Source organism: Stegodyphus dumicola, chromosome 9 (assembly GCF_044657685.1).
Source record: "Stegodyphus dumicola isolate Sdum_Otavi_A_Nest chromosome 9, ASM4465768v1".
Lineage (NCBI taxonomy): Eukaryota > Metazoa > Arthropoda > Arachnida > Araneae > Eresidae > Stegodyphus > Stegodyphus dumicola.
The window spans coordinates 11,907,518-11,922,261 of NC_140776.1; the positions used below are offsets into that span (position 1 = coordinate 11,907,518).

Sequence of the window (14,744 nt, forward strand, 5' to 3'; positions counted from 1 at the left end):
AAGTAATTGATCTTTCTGGCAAGAAGCGCTCACTAAGAATACTCTATGACTATGATTCCGATTTCTTGTTGGTAAATTGAAAAGAGGTCTAACGCAGTCTCCGAAACACAAACAATTTCTCTTTAAAAGAATTCCCAATTCCTCATTTGTAAAACTATTATCAACATCGTATACAATCACATGAAGCCTGATAAAGCATTTCCTCCTAATAATCAAATTCTTTTGTAGGCCTTCATCATCAACAATTGCTCTTTCCAGCCTCTTAACTTCCTCTCTATCTCCCAATTTCAATCTCAATTTACCTCTTTCTCCAAATGAAGACTTTTTAATATTAATCCCAATCTTCCAGATTAAACTTATCACAAATTTCATCATATGCGTTAATATTTGGAACCGTAGGTTTAATCACTATCTCATCCAATCCTTTAGCCGTGACCTTAGCATATGTAGGAGATCCATCTCTGTGCAGTTTCTCAAATTCAGAGGTAATTTCACTTCTCATTTTCATAATCTCTTCTCTCAAAGCAATTAATTCATTAGAATTTTCACATCTAACACACCCGGTAACTTGAGAGTTTTTCCTATCTCTGAGAACTCCAGCACAAGTCAAAATCATGTTTAGTCATGTTAGTCAAAATCATGTTTAGTAAGTCAATTTGTTAGTTAAAGTACATCCAATTTTACGCTGTGCTTTGATTTTATCGACAACTCTATGTAAACTATTAACAGTTTGCACAATGTCCCTTTCTTCATCTTCAGTTGTATTAACCTCATCCTCTATTTTATCATCTGCATTAGGCATAATGAAATTATATTAAGTGGCCGGGTTCCAAATATAATGTATTAAAAATACATAAATACGGTTAAAAACAATTCAATTGCAATCTTTTATCAAAAGTATCAAAATTCCGCACACTGTGTAGTATATACAGACAGTTTAAAAAGCAAATAATAATATACAAATTTATAACACTATAAGAATTTACAAAATTCTAAATATGCAGAATACTAATTTGCACTAATTTCAAATCCAACTACATTTAAAGCTTAATAAAAGCAAATAAAAAGTATAAAAAGCAAATAAAAAAGATTGTATAGGCGTGCATGTTTACACAATGCACGCCTATACAATCGTGCTATGATAAATTTAAAAATCTCTAAAATTCAATAAAATACCAGAACATTCAAAATTTCCTATTTAAATACATCAATATTACATAAAAGTAGCACAATAAACAAATAATCAAAATCCCACAATAAAATTCCATAAAATATTCAAAAATGGCCTAAAATACTTTTGAAACAGGCCAAAAAACCTTGCCAAAACTTGAAACATTATTATGACTACAGGAAACAAGAGATTAAACTATATACTGAATTATATAGTTTAATCTCTTGTTTCCTGTAGTCATATTTTCCACGGTATTCTTTTTAAACAAATAGTTTTGAGCACCGATACCGACACGTTTATACAGAGTAACACCAATACTGACACGTGTGTCGGCTGAGTCAAAGAAAGTCTATGTGAAGAAAGAAAGGCTCCATAGACGTAATGTGACCGTCGAACCTGTTTGAACTTCGACATCAGCTTCGAACTTTGCCGCTTTTTGGGGACAGATATTTCATGCATGCACAAAATAATTATGGCAGATGTAGGAAAAGTTATGTGTGTCTAGACCTTTATCCGGGCTAAAAATAGCATTCAGTATTGAAAGTTAACCCGTGTCCTTCACGTATAAGATGCAGGCAACTTTTTTGAGACCAAATTTAGGAAAAAAGTGCATCTTATATGCCGTCAGATATGGCATATATATATATATATATATATATATATCTTAGAGTCTAATGAAATGTAGCAAATAATCTAGAGTAATATTAAAGTTATTTAACTTTTCAAAATTTAATGTGATTATTTTCTTTAAATACAGTATGAACAGATATTGAATTAATTACACTTTTAATATTTTCATAGGCTGCACGTTCTAATCCACAATATGGTTTGTTGAGAATTTGGCTTGGTATGCAAAAAACAATATGTGGAAAAGAGGGCAATTTCCCTAATAGCCTGCCAGATGATGGAGAAGTAGACCTAGGTATTTTAAAACTAAATGAATGAACTGAAAATTATTTTCTTTATGCATGTAAATTAAGATAAATTTTGATGGCAGAGATGCTTTGCAAAGAAACATTTCATGAAAGTTATGCATTATTATTATTTTCATTAAAGTAATCTTAGTCATCTTAAGCTCATTTCAACTTTTCACTATGAGAGCTTATTATTTGTTGATCATCAATTATTATAGTTGAATTGTCTGTTAAAATCTGTTACAGTTAAATTAATGATATAGTAACAATTACTGCTAAATGTTGCAATGAGAAATAGAGATGAAGGTTTCATGTTTAATCCATTAACTGCAACAGAAATAAATTGTAACATAAATTGAATATTTCATATCAAGGACCAAATGAAATTTGATTATGAAATTGCATAAAAGATCATAATTTTGTTTGATTTCTTACATGAATTTTTTTTCATTATTTTTGAATACAAAATCAAATAATAAAAAAAGTAGAATTTTAATTTTCAAATATAGTGTAGAGAAAATTTTACTGAAAACTACTAATCAGTTATTTTCTATTCCAATAGAGTAGAAAATAATTAATAACTGAAATTTTATGTCTTGTGTAATCATACTTAACTGATTTAAATGCTGTTCATGTTTTATTAAAAATCATATTCAGCTATATTAAATGTATATGAAACACTTTCCTTTCAATATGACGGCAAGCATGAAGTTCCTAGAGACGAAATAGGAAAGAACTTTGAATTGAGAAGGCATGAACGTAAGAAAATAATTACTGAATAGTAAATAAATTAATGCAGTTGGTCTTGCTGTTTTCCATCATAAGGAACCTTGAACTGAAACTGTACCCAAATTGGAATTAACTACTTGTTCTACCATGTTGTACCAAGAAATGAATCTTAATTCAGTGCACATCTCATTTTTATAGTACTTAAAGACAGAAAGAAATCCAGCATTGAAATCTAGACTAATCATTTGAACCTTTAAAAGTCTGGAGAGAATGGCATGAATACTTTTTATACATTTTGTTATTTTATCTTTTTTTTTTTTTTTTTTTTTTTTTTTTTTTTTTTTTTTTCAGTGAATGACTTTCAGGATCTTTGTTCCAGCCTTGGTGAGACTTAAAAAATCATCATAATATTTTCTGTATGTTTAGGATCATATTCCTATGTTTTATTGAGAAATTCAAGAAGATTCAATGGTTCTGAAATTCAAAAAGAATTCAATGGTTCTGAAATTCAAAAAGAATTCAATGGTTCTGAAATTCAAGAAGATTATTAGCTCTAAATTTCTGATAATGATTATTTAGACACTGACATGTGATTTCAACATGGGCCATCTTTGTGAGAAAAACATTGTCAAATTCTTTCAACCTTTTTTTTTATTTGTTACTTAAATTTTTTCTAGCCCAACTTTACAAATTATCTATGATTGCTACATCCTATAAAGCAGTGGTCTTCAGACTTTGTTGACTTGTAGAACCCTTAGAACTGTTAGGCCATTTTGAAGAATGCCCCCTCCCCAACCATTAGAAAAATATATCTTAAAATAAGTAGTTTAGTGTGTTACAGGTACTTTGTAAAAACAATTAAAGAAAAATATAGTATACTAAAAATTTTTATCATAAAAAGTGATGCAATATACTCATTAATAGCACTTGAGCTCCAGATGTCACCTACCCAAGCATTGTGTTTAGTGATAGAGATGTGCTCACATATTTTTACATAAACTGTCTAAAGCTCTATTGATGTTATCTGCAGTCACATTTAATATTCATGTTTATAGATTTAATTTCTGTTCCTGCATATGTGAGAAAGACTTTTCACTTAAATATGTTGTTACAAGGACATTTGAGAATGTTTCTGCAGGCACATTGACTGAGCATTAAAAAAAAAATGCAGGTATTCTCACATGGATGTCGCTGCCATCGACAGCCACCATGCAAAGCTTCTGATTAATTTTAAAAGATAACTAAATATATCTTTTTATTCTTTAGTTAATAAACGCTAGACAGGTAGTGTGAATGCTTTATAATTTTGTCTTCAAATTTTTATTTTTACTTGTGGAACTGTGGGGTTCGACTCTTGGAACCCTGAGGTTATGTGGAACATGGTTTGAAGTTCACTGCTATAAACCATTGACATCATCCCTAAGCTGTTGACTGTTAATTCTGAAAGATTTAACTACACTTTTGGGAACTACCATCAAATTAAAGAACTAGCAAGTATGCAATTGTCACAGGATGTAGTTTGGAATTCCTTTGGAATCAAACCACATGCCATAAAACATATTATCCTTCCGTCCTTTTAGACATATGATGCCCAAAACATGCAAACATTTTCTTGAAGCATGCTAAAACAGCATTTGCATGTTACACTCACCCAAAAGGAAGAAATTTTTTTTTCTCCCATATGGTATAAATGTAAGTTGCATAATTTCAAGCTCAGGCAGCATAAATACAAGTTGATCAAAGTAGAGTTGTTAAGTAGAGGTATTACTGTATTTAATATTAATATCCCTTAAGCACTTTGCATAGCCTTTCATGAAAAAATATTGTTAGTAATCAGGAAGGCCTTCTTACTTTTCTTTGAAAGAAATACTAGGATTGAGACTTTATTATAGTGTTACTTTGATTTTGTTATTCCAATGTTTTTTTTTCTCTTACAGATAAGCTGGGAATGTCAAAATATCAGCAGGAACAGATAGGCATTTTAGTTCATGTCCTTTATAGCAATCCAAGAGTTTTATATGCACCTAATAATACAGATGCTGATGAGATCATTACAAAAGTGAGTATTAACAGTCTTAAAAAAGAACAGTACTTTTGACGTTAAAAATGTTCATAATGTAATTATTTTTTATTGTGCTTTATGATATTTTGACATTGCAAAATTGCTCTGTACGCTGATTGTCCACTCAACGTAAATTACCGCTATTTCAAACTTCAAAATGTAGTTAATGCATCTTTAAAATTATTGCAGAGCAATATTTGTATAAAATTGAGGAATTTAAAAGCAATCTGTGTACTTCTTTATAGTATTATTAATATTTTTACAACTAATTTAATTATTAAATGGCATTTTTAAACATTATTTGTTATGTATTTCTACTATAGAATTTACTTAGTATGATACTTTTAATTTAAATTAGTTTATCATTTTTGTATGTTTTCCATTATAAGAATAATAAATTTTTAAAGATTTAAATGTTAGTTTTATTACATGCGTCTATTTTATTCTATAATTGTTCCTACGAAATTTTACTTTTGACAAAATAACTTCATTATAAATCTGTAAATACTTAACTCTGAAATTATTTTTTATAGGCTAATGAAACATTTGAATTGTTGGATACTGTTACACAGTATGCTCAGAAAATGTTAAACATATCTGAAGAAATTAGAATTTTCCTAGCCGAAAACAGTACCGATCATTCACTTGCTGTATTAAAGCAGGTAGTTTTTTATGAAATGTATTTTTAATAGAAAAATCCCTTTATAAATCCATGCAATAATGGTATACAAATGGTATTTTGAAATAAAATTTCTAGTGAAAAAATAAGTAAGTCCTTCATGATTCTTGTATTTTTAATATATGTATATGTGACGATAAAATTTAGTTTGGCAGTCGGGAACTTTTGAAGAACCACAAAAATCATTTGATAATTCAGATAAATCTTTATTACTTGTCGCACTTCACAATGGAGGACCAATTTGCACCCCACAATTTTGATGATGACACATTACATTTTTAACAAAAGGAGAAAAGCAAAAGACGTCCTTCTTTAAGCAAGCACAGGCAAAAAAAAGAAGGTGAGGTAGGATTGCAACAATATTTATAGTAAAATTTTTTGTTAACCTGATTGGCTGAAACTTATAGGCAATGCAGAAGTTTCAAGATGACATAATGCGGAATACGTTTTCAGATATGACACAGTTTAGATAAAGTTATTGCTAAAGTACCCAAATTAAAAATAAGCAATTAAGAGGCATTTTAAATTATAATTTTGATTTGCATTTTTTTTTCTTGCATATCCCTCCCCCTCTTCAAAGAGAAAAAAGCTTGGTGACAGAAAAGTCATTTTAGAAGAAAGCATTAAAATAGTAGCGAAACAAAGGAAATACATTAAAATTTTGATCTAAATGTTTTAAAATAACAAAATCTTGTAGACATCATTTTTAACAAGAAATGTAAATTAAAAATGCTACTGAAATTTTGAAAGTCTGGAAGTTCATTTTTCTGTAAACATACTGTAAAAAAAGTCCTAATTTTTTCAATAAATAACAATAAAAGTTCACAGTTCCTGGAATATTTACTTGAGCATCATAATCATATTTTGCAGTCCTTGGCTTGAAAATCTTCGGTAAAAATTGTTGTTGTCAAAATAAAACCAAAATTTTCTTTTACAGATTAAACAAACTTTTGGTGAGTGTATACATGCAAATGCTGTTTTAGCATGCTTCATAATTTTACCTGCATAGGGAAGGTTTTTTTTAAACTATTCAAATATAAAAAAGTATTTAAAATACATCTATAAATTACGTTACAAAATTACAAGAAATTTCAAAATACTAGAATGTAATTAACTCATCATTCAAAACATTATTTGAAATATTTTGTTGAAATTATGCTTTTTACTATTATTAGACATTTATAGTTCAGTTTTCTCTAAATACTAGCATATCCATCACATTGGTTTATCAGTTGAGCAAACTGGTGTTTTTTCTTCACCAGTGGCCAAAAGATTTGCCAAATTAGCAGTTACTATATAAAAGGCCTCCGTTCCTTGGATATAGGCAAGTGGCCTTTTTGAACTGATGTCTCATTCAATTACTTAAAAAAATTAACGACACTCCATTATATTAAAAAATAATTATTATTATATGTGGGGGAAAAATGGGAGCCTTCAAAGTTTGTCATTCATTCTTAAAATGAAAAATTCTTAGAATTCAAATTTATAAACAAAAATTTCTTTGTTAATAAAAAAAATCAAAATATTAAATAAAAAGTATTTAAACAATAATGCAAAAATATCTTAATCATGTTAATAACCTTCCATAAATAAAATCTTTACTAATCTTTTAAATTCGTTAAGCATAATCATGAAAATCAAATTTTTTTATACCATTTTTCATAAAACAATGCTATAGGTTTAAACCAATATGAGAAAAAACAGCAGTATTTATTCAGATTTTCAATATAATAATAATGATTAGCAATTTCAATGTGGTATTTTTAGTTTCACTAAATAAAATCATATTGCATATTAAAAAAATCCATATCACAAAACTTAGTAATCAGAAGTTGATGAATAAATCGTTCAAGAAAAATCATTTCCATTTTTCAATTCACCTTGCACGAGAAAAGACTCTTTGAAGTAACTTTTAATGAAGAAGATTGCTGATGCATAAATAACATGCTGAAATAGCTGTAGTAATAAATTATTCACAAAAAGAAAGATGACCTCGATAATCACTAGATTGCGTTGTTGAAATAAACTCGAAACCTTCGTACACATCAATTCACTTTCAGTACTCTATATATTAATTTTTAAGAATGGATTTCTTTTCACTTTAAATATTTATACTTTAGGCACAATGATTTTGCTGATCTTTTCGACGGCACACTTTTTAATCACGAGAAGACCGTTACTCTTGATACCGGAATCAACACATTTCGCTGACGTCATTTTTTTTCATGTACTTTATCCATTGGAGTTAGCAGCAGAGATTTATCCTACTCTTTACTGTGATGATAGTTTGGCAGTCAGGAACTTTTGAAGAATCGCAAAAATCACTTGGTAATTCAGATACATCTTTATTACTTGTTGCACTTCACAATTTTGATGATGCTGCATTACATTTTAAGAAAAGCAGAAAAGCAAAAGACATCACTTAAGCAAGCACAGGCAGACAAAAGAAGGTGGGGTAGGATTGCAACAATATTTATAGTAAAATTTTTTGCTAATCTGATTGGCTGAATTTTATAGGCAGTGCAGAAGTTTCAAGATGACATAATGTGGAATACGTTTTCAGATATGACACAGTTTAAAGAAAGTTATTACTAAAGTACCCAATTTAAAAATGAGCAATTAAGAGGTATTTTAAATTATCATTTTGATTTGCATTTTTTTTATCTTACATATATATATATATATATATATATACACACACATATATTATTAATTATGCACACACCAACAGAAAAAAATCCCAACATCAAAAAGGAGTTGTGCTAGATAAACAAAATTTTGGTAGGCATGTAATACATCTGAAAAATGACATGTATTCAGCATTCGTGTTAGGCGCATAAGTGTGGTGCTTGTAACACTATAACGAACATGCAAATCAGATTTGTTTTAAATACCGCTGTAAAGTTCGTAAGCATTATTTATTATTGAGATTTGCATTAACCCTTTTATAGCATATTCTAGAGAAAAGGGAAGTTTTCAAAATTTTATTTTTATGATTACTTAATTTATGAAGCAAATATCAAGAAACTCCTGAAGTTGTCAAATTTGACAGTATGTCACAAATGTTTGCAATCTGTCAAGAAATCGGTTGATGTACTACCTAAATATGGCTGATTTTGAGAAGGTATATATTTCATGTCTGTATTAGCTATTTGAAAGCTATACACAGTGTACGTACTTACTAAAGCATGCATGCAAAATGTAATTGGATGGAAGCAACATTTATAAAAATGGCAGACTTCTATAATAAGCTTAATTTCATTGCAAGTAATTCTTTCTAGCAAGGACAGGAAGAAATAAATAAATAGAATGAATATTAGAAAAATGTATATAGAAGCAAGAAAACCAGTGTGACTTATGATGACATCATTTAAAACTCCAAGAGAATCATGAAAGGGAAAAAAAAAAAGAACTATAACATCTGCTTCAAGAAAAGAACTATAACATAACATCTTAACTAAGTCTGAAGCATAATAATAAAAAAAATATAGAAAATTGTTTAATCATTATTCTTTTAAAAGATGGCAAAGAGTTTGCTTTATAATCTATGAAAATTTCAAAACTTTGTAACAGATACAATTTTAAGTATTGAAATTTTAAAATAATGTTCATCAAATAGTTACCAAAGAAATAGCAATTTTAAAAAATTTGCCAAAAAGTCCAAAATTATATAACAAATTTCATATAAATTTCATTAATAAGATTGTTTACTGTATCTCATGGTACAAGTATTAAAATTCAGAGATTTTTAGTTTGTTCATTAAATGAAGATATGTGGGGGAAAATCATTTTAACATTAAGTTTAAAAAATAGTTTTAGCTCATTGTGTTGTCATCCACAAAGATTGAGTATATATGCAAAATTTGAGCTCAATAGCTTATTATGAAGTAGTTTAAATATCAATGACAAACTTTTGACCACGGTGCTAAACACCATGAAGAAGCTAAATAAAAGCTTATAAAGAGATGTTAATTGTTTGATTTCTTTTTTAATTAATAAGTAAAGTGATGATGAATTTATGTTGGGAAATTAATATTCATGTCGCATTGATGTTATATTCTTTATTATTTTGATATCTTTTATCATTAATATTTGTTCTAAAGAGAAATTTATTTGATGTTAAAATCTGTAGTAGTAAAAAAATAAATTTTCTGATTTATTTTTTTCCCATATCATAGTATTAGAAAAGCTAAATATTTAGGAGTTCGACTAGTGATTCTTGATAAATTAACCAATTTCTTATTATATTTATTCTTAGAAACAAGTAAGCACAATAATAGCATTACAGTTCTTTTTTCTTAACCCTTTTTAGTAAGTTTAATAAAAGTAATTTGTATTAAATATTTAATCTCAGTTATTATTACAAAAATATTTAAAATATAGTATAGTTGCAAATATAGTATAATTTCATGAATATGTTGAAAGAGGAAAAAAATATTTCAAATATAGCATAGTTAATAGGGCCGAGCATTGTTTAAGCTGGGTTTTATCCAATTATCAGTTGTAAAATTATAAAGACTTTGTGATATAAAATGAAATATGCATCCTCCATTTTTAATTTGTTAAGCATATTTTATGAAACTTTTATTGTTTCCTAAACAGTGCAATAGCATTTATTTTATGGTCTTACTTATTTTATGTAGCTGTCTCAAATCAAAATCACATTTAAATTGTTTTTATTTAATTAGATAAATAGTGTATGTATTTTTGTTCAGAATGAAAAAGGTGTATTTCTTTTAATTAAAGTCACACTTTTTATTCATTTTTCTAATACATAAAAATAGGTGCAGCTTAAATTTAAAAAGATTTTTATTATTTTCTCCAATTTTAAAATCCTTCTTCTGCTTAAATTTAATGTAATACAGTAATTTAAAATGTATATGCTTTTTCAATTCATTGTGATTCTCAATACCATATAACTGAAATTCACATGAATGTATTGAAAAAGGGAAAAATATTCCAAATATAGTATAGTTAATAGGCCAAGCATCATTTTATTTTGAACAAATGTTAAAAAACAAATCCCCCAAAATTGGTGCTTTTTTTCCTTCTTTAATTATTATTACAAAATTGTGTAGATTGTCTAGAATTAATTGTCTATATCTGAGAATGCTCCAGATTATGCAACTATCATGTTCAATGGTGTTATCTTGTTTAGTCATTTAGTAATGCAGCTACTGTGTACCGAATGTACTTAGAAAAATGGTAACATCTGAATTTCTACGACTGTATTAATTACATAGCTATGCCATGTTGAAAAGTATATTCTGGATCTTAATATCCACAGGTGTTTAGTTGTCATCTCATCAGAAACCCAAATATCCAACAGAAATAGTAATTAGTCATTGTTACAATGCCAGAAAATAATAATGATATTAATTTTCTTTGTTCTTTTAAAAAACTGTGCTTAAAGTATTTGTACTGTTAAAAGCATTCCTCATTTTAACTTTATCATTATTTTTATCATTATTAATTATACCATTATTGTCATTATTAAAAAATTAGATGATGCACTAACTCTTGTGAGTCGTGAAATTTGAAATGCAACTTTCTTTAAATTACACTTTTTTAAAAGTATATTCTAGTATATCATGCTATTAGAATCAAGAGTCCATAGAAGAAAAGTGCTAAATTGAAAATGAAAAAAATTTATGCATTTTAAAATATATCATATTAATAGTTGCAAAATTATATTACCATCTTAGAAAATTTGATTTGTATTGTAAAGAGATATATTTGGCTGGGAAACTAATCAATTGAACCAACCATAACTTGAACCAAGTAATAATCACTTAAAATTCCATATTGTGGTACACTATAACTGCCTTTTTGGCATATTTTACAAGAAAGTTGTGATAATTCTTTATTTCACCAGATAATATTTTTAATTAACTAAAATTCATTGTCAATTTTCTGTTTTTCAGATTCATCAGAACTTCAAGAAATATCCATTGTTTCTAGAATTATTCCACAGTTTGGCTTTGGAAGAATTTGCGGCCAGTTCTGTTATTATTGACAAAGATGTTTTTCTGCAACAGTTGGATTCCATAGACAATGCTGCTTGTAGTTGGATTTCTTTGATGTCTGGGCTTAGTCTGAACATGTTTCAGGGATTTAGAAATGAAGAAGATTTACTTACATATTTTAAGCATGAAGCCTATTTTGATAATGTAACGGTTCTTGCAAGTATGTATTAACTGTATTTTTTGTTTATAGTTCAAACGTATTTGCAAATTTATATGGCATACAGAATCTTTGTTAAATTTATTGTAATAAATAGGGAAAATTTAGGAAAAATACTTTTAAAGATGAAATAAAATTTTCATAAACTTTTTAAATAGTCAAGTATATTCTTCATGTGATGCATGCATTTGTTATCTTTATAAATAACTCAAAATTAACGAAAAGTGGACTGACTTACTATTTTATTTTACAATTCTAATCACATGTGAGACATCTTTCCAAGTGAGGACTTACTCAGCCAACAATCCTCCGCCTCCCAAAAAACTGACTGAGCATTGCAGGTTGCTGTAATGATAATACGAGCCATGTAAGCCACCAAAAAGAGAAAATATGAAGTAATTTTAGAACTAAACTGTTCTAAAGACAAAATATATACATTTACTAAAATTCTCATTTTTATTTTTCTCTTTTTAATTCCTTAAACTTTTATTATTAATTATATCTAGGCTTTATTTAATGTAAGTGTGCATACAAAAAAGTCTTGCCTTAATTTAATGCTTCTTTTATATTTATAAATTATGATTAATAGGATAAAGTTCAGAAATTGAAAAGAAAAAGTAGCTGAAAGTATATTAATGAGTAATGCCACATCAGGCAGTTTGGCTCTGAGTCTATACATTTTTGAATTTTTTAGGCGTTATCTTTAATATGACTGAAGATGGGTCTATGCCTAATCATATGACATATAAAATCAGACAGAATGCCTCATTTACAACAACAACTAATCTTGTTCGTAGCAGATTCTGGTTTCCAGGGCCAAGAAACTGGGGATATGGATATTACCAGTTTGGTTTTGTATGGATTCAGGTAAGAAGTAGTCTTTTGCTTATTTTGTTTAAGTATCATTCTCTTTGTTACTTTTTTGTTGTTAAGGTCAATACACAAACTTTTTGAGTTTGTGCAAACTATAAAGCAACATTAGCAAAAGTTTATAGGAATCTTTTCTTAGGAAAAATTTCCTATTTTTTTAATTTAAATTATGTGTAAAACTCATAATACAAATAGCATGCTTGTCCATCTCAATAATTATCTTATGTAGATATTGGCTGATCATTAAATTAAACAGTAATTTTATCATATTGCAAATTTATGTAGTGAGTTTTGCAAAATTTAAGAGTTCTTTAAAAAGAAACTCATGAATTTCAGATTTTTTTCAGGGCTGTGGAGTCATTAGGTAAAATGACCGACTCTTGGAATTTTAAAGACTCTGACTCCCTCTCATGTATGTATGTATGTATGTATATAAACATATACACATGGGTGACAACTTATTTCTTTTTTAATATAAAAGAAGTAATAGATGCTACAGAAAAAAAATTGATAGCATAGCAAATTATTTATATTAATTAGCATTTTTATGAAATGGAAAAACTGGCATTAGTTATTTCTGTATAGCTTCGGCCTTTGTTGGAGGGCCATAGATCCGATTTGACAAACTTCAGAGCTGAGAACAGTCTTTCCACACTAACTTGAGTAGGAAGAAGAGCTGTTACTGTTAGGGCTACTTCTTTTAACTTTTCAGGATAGATTTTTATAAGTTCTAAAAGCAGTGTCTTGTAAGCACAATCATATTTCTCAATTTTTTCATAGGCCATGTAGAAATCTTGTATTTTTTCATTTTTATATCTAAAGGCTCTTGGTTCTTTATTTTCTTTCAATTTGCCTTAGCCTTTTCAATATTATCCAAAAATATTTCTCAAAATCTAATTCACCACTGGAAGAGGATGATAGAGACTCAAATGCAGTGCCTGCAGTTTGACTATCCTGATTCGAATTCTCTAATTGTTCTGAGAGTAATTTCATTCTTAATAAAAGTTCATAGATGGCTTTCTTTGCCTTTTTAATTTTCTTCATTGAAAAAATGATTTCTTCTGCAATAAATCCTCCATTTCAGAAAGAACAAACATCACATTCTTCCATTCTCTTTGCCTGTCAGTTCTTTTAGATTGCAGCTTTTTTGTGGCTTATGTGGTGTAGAAAGAAAAGTTTCCAATTCGGCAAGATCATTCCACAGTCTTTCTGTTAGTGAAACATTAGGGTGAACTACATATTCTAAAAACCTCTTTATCATCAAATATGTACTTTCTTATCGCATTGCTTGATCAATAATTGTTCTTTTTCCTACTCGCTTCCTAACAATGACATCAATTTTGGAAGTTCTTGCTGCTATTGCTGCTTACCTAAATATACCAGTGAAATTTGTAACTAAATGAATCAGTTTAATCCCTACTGACAACATCCATCCTCCTCCCTTATATTTATTTATTAATAAGTCGATAAAATAGAAAATAACTATTTATTAATGTATATAGTTTATAAATAAAAATAACTCAGCTTGTCATTAATTTTTTTCAATTCATTTTAATTTAATTTCAAATTCAAACTGTCAACGAAAACTAGAGTCAGAATTGGAGTCTGTTTTCAGCAACTCCAGCTCTGACTCCTTTTACCCCAAAATCTGCTCGACTCCATGACTCCGACTCCACAGCCCTGGATTTTTCTGTGCATTTATTTGAACTTTTGTTTAAATGTTTATTATAATAATTAGATTATTTTTATATTTGATTAACTTTCATACTACTTTCTGTTAAAGTTTCTGCAAACAATACACTACAAACTAATTTTATTTGGAAATTGAAATCAGAATGTTGAACGTCCCAAAATTTTGCTTTACTTCTGGAATACAAGAAAAAGTCATTTACAAAGTTTCATAAAGTCTCTCTCCATTGCCTATATGTATCAGCAAATAATTTCTGTGTATGTTCGGTAAATGTGTAAAAATGCTGTCAATTGCTTGACATTCTTATTCCAAAGTAATAGTGGTGTAAATATTTCTGGAATTTGATTAGTTTGTAAATATAAATTCATATTAACAATGTATGATATGTTTGTTTAACTATGTATTAACTATATGTCTTATTGCTGTGCTTATAGTAGATATTCCTC

General features: G+C 28.2%; 1 protein-coding gene across 3 annotated transcripts in view; it reads left to right on the forward strand.

Moving 5' to 3' along the window:
* LOC118194990 (ATP-binding cassette sub-family A member 2-like) overlaps positions 1 to 14,744 on the forward strand; it is a 194,361-nt gene that overhangs the window by 31,822 nt on the left and 147,795 nt on the right. For all 3 annotated transcript variants that reach the window (XM_085823222.1, XM_085823221.1, XM_085823223.1), the window contains exons 11-15: positions 1,973 to 2,093; positions 4,752 to 4,873; positions 5,410 to 5,538; positions 11,480 to 11,741; positions 12,433 to 12,605. In XM_085823222.1, the coding sequence (XP_085679348.1) occupies positions 1,973 to 2,093; positions 4,752 to 4,873; positions 5,410 to 5,538; positions 11,480 to 11,741; positions 12,433 to 12,605 (807 nt within the window). The remainder of the gene's footprint in view (positions 1 to 1,972; positions 2,094 to 4,751; positions 4,874 to 5,409; positions 5,539 to 11,479; positions 11,742 to 12,432; positions 12,606 to 14,744) is intronic.